The sequence below is a fragment of the Dendrobates tinctorius genome, unplaced genomic scaffold, assembly GCF_039654945.1.
Source record: "Dendrobates tinctorius isolate UK_male_01 unplaced genomic scaffold, ASM3965494v1 ptg000263l, whole genome shotgun sequence".
NCBI classification, from domain to species: Eukaryota; Metazoa; Chordata; class Amphibia; order Anura; family Dendrobatidae; genus Dendrobates; species Dendrobates tinctorius.
Window position 1 is genome coordinate 8386278 of NW_027361930.1, and position 9002 is coordinate 8395279.

The 9002-nt window shown below is 44.0% G+C and overlaps 1 protein-coding gene across 1 annotated transcript in view; it reads left to right on the plus strand.

Annotated features, from left to right (window-relative positions):
* The window catches only part of LOC141069428 (S-adenosyl-L-methionine-dependent tRNA 4-demethylwyosine synthase TYW1-like), a 452148-nt gene extending 445681 nt beyond the window's left edge, over positions 1-6467 (plus strand). The window contains exon 16 of the mRNA XM_073558957.1: positions 6201-6467. Coding sequence (XP_073415058.1) covers positions 6201-6209 — 9 coding nt within the window. The 3' untranslated portion in view covers positions 6210-6467. The remainder of the gene's footprint in view (positions 1-6200) is intronic.
* Positions 6468-9002: the final 2535 nt, after the last annotated feature.

A 9002-nucleotide genomic window follows, 5' to 3' on the forward strand; every position in this document is an offset into this window, starting at 1 on the left:
GCAATATGTATTGTTTGGGGATAGGTGTCATATATTCAATGTTACCATCACAACCATGTTTGTCACCTGTGTTTCCCCTTTGCTGTCTATTTGCCCAGTGTATGCCCCACTTGGTCGCCCTCATGCTACCATGGTCATGTATGACTTAATCCCCTTTTCCATATATCCTGGTCATGTTATAATAAAGATTGAATTTTTTATCTTTAGAATTAACTTAGTCTTTTGGACTTTTATGATCGCTTGTTTTTTCTGTGTTAATGTTCATGATCTTTGCGATTGTCCACATTAATCCTCATATTAACTCATTATTTATTATAGTCTATCAGTATATGCTATAGAATTGTTTTTACTACTCTAATGGGTTTTCTATCCTTCTTTTGGTAATGACAGACTGGTGCAGAGGGGAAAGGACGCTGTCCTTGCGGACTTACATTCTACGGGATGTTGGGGAAGAGACAGAAGGTCGGGGGTGCAGCATCTCTGGTGAGGATGAGGCGGCAGCTTGGGCGGTGGTGAGGCAGCAGAATGGTTATTACAGGCTGTAAGCTTTCCTGAAAAGATGGGTTTTCAGGTTCCGTTTGAAGGATCCGAGGGTGGTGGATAATCAGATGTGTTGAGACATGGAATTCCAGAGGATAGGGGATATTCGGGAGAAATCTTGGAGGCGGTTGTGTGAGGAACGAATAAGTGTGGAGGAGAGTAGGAGGTCTTGGGAGAATCGAAGATTACATGAGGGAAGATATTGGGAGATAAGTTCAGAGATATAGGGAGGGGGAAGGTTGTGGATGGCTTTGTAGGTCAGTGTTAGTAGTTTGAACTGGATTCGTTGGGGAATTGGGAGCCAATGGAGGGATTTGCAGAGGGCAGAGAGGTGGATTAGTCGGGCAGCAGAATTGAGGACAGACTGGAGTGGTGCAAGAGAGTTAGCAGGGAGGCCACAGAGGAGAGTGTTGCAGTAGTCAAGGCGGGAGATGATGAGGGCATGTACAAGAGTTTTAGTAGATTGAGGGCTGAGGAAGGGATGGATTCTGGAAATATTTTTGAGTTGGAGGCGACAGGAGGTGGCAAGAGTTTGGACGTGTGGTTTGAAGGACAGGGCAGAGTCGAGAGTTACTCCGAGGCAGCGGATTTCAGGTGCGCGAGAGAGCGTGATGCCGTTTACCATAATAGATAGATCGGGTAGGGAAGATACGTGAGATGGAGGAAAGATGGTGAGTTCAGTTTTGTTTACATTGAGTTTTAGGAAACAAGAGGTGAAAAAGGAGGATATGGCTGATAGACACTCCGGGATTCTGGACAGCAGAGAGGTGACATCTGGGCCAGAGAGGTAGATCTGAGTGTCATCTGCATACAGTTGGTACTGGAAGCCATGGGACTTTGAGTTGTCCTAGGCCAAGAGTATAGATGGAAAAAAGTAGGGGTCCCAGGACAGAGCCTTGGGGGACTCCAACAGAGAGGGGGCAGGATGAGGAGGTAGTGTGGGAGTGGGAAACGTTGAATGTCCGGTCAGAAAGGTATGAGGAAATCCAGGACAGGGCAAGGTCTTTGATGCCAAGCGAAGAAAGAATCTGTAGCAGTAGGCAGTGGTCAACTGTGTCAAAGGCAGAGGACAGGTCGAGAAGGAGGAGGATGGAGAACTGTCTGTTAGCTTTGGCTGTGAGTGTCATTAGTAATTTTGGTCAGGGCAGTTTCAGTGGAGTGGTGGGGGAAGAAGCCAGATTGCAGGATGTCAAGGAGGGAGTTAGATGAGAGGTGGGATGAAAGTGGAGCATGGACATGCTGCTCATGGAGTTTGGAAGCAAACGGGAGCAGTGATATGGGGCGATAGCTGGGCATAGCAGTTGGGTCAACGTTTGATTTTTTGAGGATGTTGTTATGGTGGCATGTTTGAAGGCAGAGGGGAAGGTACCAGAAGTTAGGGATAGGTTGAAGAGATGGGTTAGGGCTGGAATGATCATGTTAGTGAGGTTGGGGAGAAGGTGGAAAGGGATGGGGTCAAGTTCTAAGGCGGTGAGATGTGATTTGGAAAGGAGGTGAGTAAGCTCTTCTTCAGTGATGTTGGAGAGGGAGGTTATTAGGGAAGGGCAGAGGTCTGGTATGTGGAGTGGTTGGGGTGGTGGAATGGTAAATGTTATGAATGAGTCACCGAGGAGGAACAACAAAAACAAGCTAAGCCACAGAAAACCAGAGAGGCTAGTAACTAAGCGGATTGCAGACCCCTGATCCTATCCACACAACTAGCAGTAGCCGTGGAGCGTACCTACGATGATCCTAGACGCCTCGTCACAGACAGAGAACTAAATAAGCCTAAAGCAAGAAAAGGGGAAATCTAAACTGCCCCAGAGCAGACCCCAAAGCAATAGACAGCCACCAAACATGTATTGTCGGTGAGACAAGATGAAAACACAAACACAGATAGAAAAGTAGGCTGAGCAAACGATGGGGCCCACACTAACTAGAAAGGACAGGAAAGGAAAGCTGCTGTCTCCAATCACGCACAAAACCCTGCCAAAAAATGTCCAACACTTTCTGATAACAAAAACCCTGAAGTCACTAGACTTCAATTCCCTATCTCAGCACTCTGGTATATTCTGAAGACAGATCAAAAAGAGACCAATCTGATCAGGGACAAAAAGCAAACTGGCATAAACAGAGACATAAGAATGGAAATTCAGCACAGCCCCAGCAGGGGCTGGCTGACCACAAAAACTGAGTAAACCAGACCAAATCTCATGTGAAAAAATAGCAGAGCACACTTAGCTTGAGAAGGCAGGAACAGAATTGGAAACCAGAACCTCAGGGCAGGGAAAATCACCAGCACAAAATTAGGGAGTCGGCTGTCTTAAATCCAGTCAGAGACTCCTGATGTCAACTCACAGTCCTCCTCCTCAGGTGGCAGGTCTCTGCCATTTAGATCAGCTTCATTACCTACTGTCACCACTAGAGGGAGCCCAGATGGAGAACTCACGACTCCTCTGTCAACATAGCAAGCTCCACCACCCTCACCAGAAGCCAGAGGTAAACCAGAAAGTGAGTTCACAACAGTACCCCCCCCCTTGAGAAGGGGTCACCGAACCCTCATCCACGTGACCAGGCTGATCAGGATGGGCCCGGTGAAAAGCACGAACCAATCTATTGGCATGAATTTCAGAGGCAGAGACCCAAGAATTGTCCTCCTGGCCATAACCCTTCCACTTGACCAAATACTGGAGTCTCCGTCTAGCCAGACGAGAAACCAGTATTTTCTCTACCTCATATTCCACATTACCTTCAACCAACACAGGGTCAGGAGGTGCCGCCATTGGAACCACTAGCTCAACAAACCTCTTCAACAGAGACTTATGAAACACGTTATGGATCTTAAACGTAACTGGAAGAGCCAATCGAGAAGAAACCGGGTTAAGAATCTCCAAAATCCTATAAGGTCCAATAAATCTTGGCTTGAACTTTGGAGACGCAACCTTCATAGAGATGTTTTTTGACGACAACCAAACCATATCACCCACTTTAAACCGGGGACCAATGGTCCTATGCCGGTTGGAAAACCGCTGGGCCTTTTCTTGAGAGAGGGACAACTTATCCACCACTTGGTCCCAAATCTGCTGCATTCTCTCTACCACAGTGTCAACACCTGGGCAGGCTGAAGATTCCACTTGCCCTGAAGAAAATCGAGGATGAAACCCAAAGTTACAGAAAAAGGGCGACATCAATGTGGCAGAACTAGCCCTATTATTTAGGGCGAATTCGGCCAAGGGTAAAAATGAGACCCAATCATCCTGATCAGCAGATATAAAACATCTCAAATAGGACTCCAAAGTCTGGTTTGTTCTCTGTCTGCCCATTGGTCTGTGGGTGAAACGCAGAGGAGAAGGATAACTGAATTCCCAGCTTGGAACAAAAAGCTTTCCAAAATCTGGAGACAAACTGGACTCCTCTGTCCGACACAATGTTCTCAGGAATCCCATGCAACCGAACCACCTGTTGTAAAAACAAGGGCACCAACTCTGAGGAAGATGGCAGCTTTGGGAGTGGTACAAGATGGACCATCTTAGAAAACCTATCACATATCACCCAGATAAGTCATTCCCTGAGAGACAGGATGATCAGAAATAAAATCCATTGAGATATGGGTCCATGGTCTCTTGGGCACCGGCAAGAGCATCAACAACCCACTAGAAAGAGAACAGGGTTTAGACCGGGAACAAGTCCCACAAGACTGCACAAAATTCCTGACATCACAAGATAAGGCGGGCCACCAAAAAGACCGACTCACCAAATCTCTGGTACCAAAAATACCTGGATGACCAGCCAACGCGGAGCAATGAACTTCAGACATCACTCTCTTCCTCCACTGATCAGGAACATACAATTTTCCCATTGGACAACGCTCAGTTTTGTCCTCCTGAAATTCTTCCAGGGCACGTCTCAAATTGGGCGAGATGGCAGAAAGAACTACCTCCTCACCTAGGATGGTAGTAGGTTTGGTCACAATAGGAGAATCAGCAAAGAAACTCCTAGAAAGGGAGTCTGCCTTAACATTCTTAGTGCCCGGAAGAAAAGAGACCACAAAATCAAAACGCGTGAAAAACAAGGCTCACCTAGCCTGTCTAGGATTCAAGCGTTTGGCCGACTCCAGGTAAATCAAATTCTTGTGGTCAGTGAGGACCACAACTTGATGTCTAGCTACCTCCAACCAATGTCTCCACTCCTCGAATGCCCACTTCATGGCCAACAATTCCCGATTCCCCACATCATAGTTGCGTTCAGATGGGGAGAACTTTCAGGAATAGAAGGCACAGGGATTCATTTTAGAAGTCACCGGATCTTTTTGGGACAAAACAGCTCCTGCACCAATCTCCGAAGCATCTACCTCTACCTGAAATGGAAGTGACACATCAGGTTGCCGTAAAACCGGAGCATAAGTGAACCTCCGCTTCAGCTCCTGAAATGCCAAAACAGCCTCTGGAGACCAATTCAGCACATCAGCGCCCTTCTTGGTCAGATCAGTCAGTGGTTTGGCAATACCAGAAAAATTAGCTATAAATTTACGATAAAAATTAGCAAAACCCAAAAACTTCTGGAGAGCCTTCAAAGAAGTGGGCTGAACCCAATCATAAATGGCCTGTACCTTGGCCGGGTCCATTTCAATAGTTGACGGAGACAAAATAAATCCCAAAAATGAAATCCTCTGTACACCGAAAAGGCATTTCGATCCCTTGACATATAGGGAATTCTCCCTCAAAATCCAGAGCACAGTCCGAACATGTTCCACATGAGAATCCCAATCACTGGAAAAGATCAGAATATCATTCAAATAGATGATCAAAAACTTATCCACAAAGTCCCGGAAAATATCATTCATGAAGGATTGGAAGACAGAAGGGGCATTAGTGAGCCCAAAAGGCATCACCAGGTACTCAAAATGTCCCTCCGGAGTATTAAACGCCGCAGCACGCAGCAGGGAGAAATAGTAGACCTGAACCCAAAACGAGGCCAGGCAAAGTTAACCCTTGACATGATCAGCCCGGGAAAGGGGCAGACAGGAGTCAAAAAACCTGGCCTGGATCATGGATATAAAATTTTCTAATTTACTGAGATAATGGCTTTTGAGTTTTCATTGTCTCTAAGCCATAATCATCAACATTAACTGAAATAAACACTTGAAATAGATCACCCTGTAATGACTCTACATAATGAGTTTCACTTTTTATATTGAAGAACTGAAACACATTAACTTTTTGATATTCTAATTTTGTGAGTATCACCTGTCAGTGTGATTGGTTACACAATGTAGTGATACAAATTATAATTTATCAGAGAATTTGAACCAAAAATGAAAAAACGCAGTGTTTTCCTCCATTTGTTATAAATTTTGTTAGCTAAGCAACCATAGAAATGGTAAAATCTTGATTTTATTGGCTTATAGAAGACCAAACTTTTGTGTGTACCCGTAGCTTAAATCTGTATTACTGCTATTTTGTGAAAAACACTGCATATTTATATGTACTGAAAGCAAATTGACTGAAATTGACAGTTTTTCTCAAGTTTTAGCGAAGTCAATATATAATTAACACATTAAGCGCTTAATCAAATATTACAGTAATCAGTAATGTGTAATACAGAACAGGTACAATAACCATTTTATCAAGTTTTTAAAATTGTCTTTACTTTGTATTTTTCTCATGTTTTTCTCTAAATAGAAACTGTAGCTAGAATAAAAGAGGAAAAAATGAGGCTTCACGTTCCTTATTTCTCAATCAAGAAAGATTACGCACTGTTTTGAAGAAAATCACAGTCTGGCTTCTCATCACATTGTAATTTTGTCTGGAACATTATGTTGTCCAAGGAAGCTGAATAAAGAGACATCCGTTTACTTCTCTGTCAACCCTGGTATATGACCAAAATTATTGATTCTCTATTTAATGAGCCTGCTATTAATGTGCACAATAAACCACTTTTATAAATTATGACTATCAGTCACATCCATTACTAATAGTTATAAATTAAAAATAATAATTACTATTGTTACATGCATTTTATATTTGTACTAGCTGAAGAGCCCGGCAGTTAGTAACTAACTGTGGTTAGTTATAACAAATTATAATTATCCTCCATCCCATAGTCCCGTGCCCATATACCCATCATACATATCCACCATCCCATAGGCCCGTGCCCATATACCCATCATACATATCCTCCATCCCATAGGCCCGTGCCCATATACCCATCACACATCCACCATCCCATAGGCCCGTGCCCATATACCCATCATACATATCCTCCATCCCATAGTCGAGTGCCCATATACCCATCACACATCCTTCATCTCATAGTCCCATACCCATATACCCATCATACATATCCTCCATCCCATAGTCCCATGCCCATACACCCATCATACATATTCGCCATCCCATAGTCGAGTGCCCGTATACCCATCACACATCCTCCATCCCATAGTCTCATGCCCATATACCCATCATACATATCCACGATCCCATAGGCCTGTGCCCATATACCCATCATACATATCCTCCATCCCATAGTCGAGTGCCCATATACCCATCACACATCCTCTATCCCATAGTCCCATGCCCATATACCCATCATACATATTCTCCATCCCATAGTCCCATGCCCATATACCCATCATACATATTCGCCATCCCATAGTCCCGTGCCCATATACCCATCATACATATCCGCCATCCCATAGTCCCGTGCCCATATACCCGTCATACATATCCTCTATCCCATAGTCCAGTGCCCATTTACCCATCATACATATTCTCCATCCCATAGTCCCATGCCCATATACCCATCATACATATTCGCCATCCCATAGTCCCGTGCCCATATACCCATCATACATATCCGCCATCCCATAGTCCCGTGCCCATATACCCGTCATACATATCCTCTATCCCATAGTCCAGTGCCCATTTACCCATCACACATCCTCCATCCCATAGTCCCGTGTCCATATACCCGTCATACATATCCTCCATCCCATAGTCCAGTGCCCATATACCCATCACACATCCTCCATCCTATAGTCAACCATTATGACATCATAATGAGCGGCGGGGCTTGCAACCTATGATGACATCAGCATCGCCATGGCAACCATTATGACATCATAATGAGGGGCGGGGCTTGATATGCACACACTGTTTTCCCATTATGTAGATAGGGGCATTATGACATCATAATGAGGGGCGGGGCTTGATCCGCACACACTTTTTCCCCAGTATGTAGACAGGGGCAAAATTGTTTGGTGAATTGGAACGCGTGGGGTTAAAATTTCGCCTCACAACATAGCTTAGGACGCTCTTGGGGTCCAGACGTGTGACTGTGCCAAATTTTGTGGCTGTAGCTGCGACGGTGCGGATGCCTATCCCGGACATACAGACACACACACATACATATATACATACATACATACTGTACATACATACATACACACACTTGAGCTTTTATATATACGGTCAAAAGTTTTTAGTCAGGTGTGGAAAAATTGCTGCAAAGTAAAAACTCTTTAAAAAATAGAAGTGCTAATATCATATTTTTTGTACTATAAGACGCACCTAGGTTATAGCAGAGGAAAATAGAGCAAAAATTGAAGCAAAAAATGTGGTTATGGGGTGAAATCTGCTGCTGACACTGTTATATTGGTAATGTCCCCCAATTCTGTACTAATATCCCCCATCCCCCCATCCTGCTGTTTATGATCCCCATCTGGGTACATATGGCTTCCCATACTGATATATACCTGTATGGGGACATGTACATGTAAATATTCACTGCTCTCCACACCTATAGTCCCACCCACCTCTAGGGCATTGGCTTCAGTGCATAGTGGTCGGAGGGACTTTGGGCGTGGGGAGCAGTGAATATTTTTTTCTTTAACAGTGGACACAAGTGTTAGCTGCAGCCTCTTGCTTCTGCCTCCTGTGACCCACTCCTTCACCGCTGCCATTCCCCATCACAGCCAGACTATATGGTACATCTGAACTATAAAGATGCAACCCTTACTTTTCTCCAAAATTTGGGGGGGGGTAAAAAAGTGCATCTTGTAGTTCACAAAACACGGTAGTTTATTTTTATCAATTATCAAAGTAGATAAACAATAGACAATGCAAATCAAATCAATATTTGGTGTGACCACACTAAAAAAAGCATCAAAGTCTTGATATCAACATCACTGAGTTTGTCTGTGTTTGTATGAAGAGATAGAAGGATTTGCACAAGCCTACAGTGTTGTGAAAGTGTTTTGACCTCTTCCTGATTTACTATTCTTTTGCATGTTTGTCGCACTTAAATGTTTCAGATCACCAAACAAATTTAAATATTAGACAAAGATAACACAAGTAAACACAAAATGCAGTTTTTAAATGAAGGTCTTCATTATTAAGGGAAGAAAGCTCAAACCTACAGGGTCCTGGGTGAAAAAGTGATTGCCCCCTAAACCTAATAACTGGATGGGGAACCCTAAGCAGCAA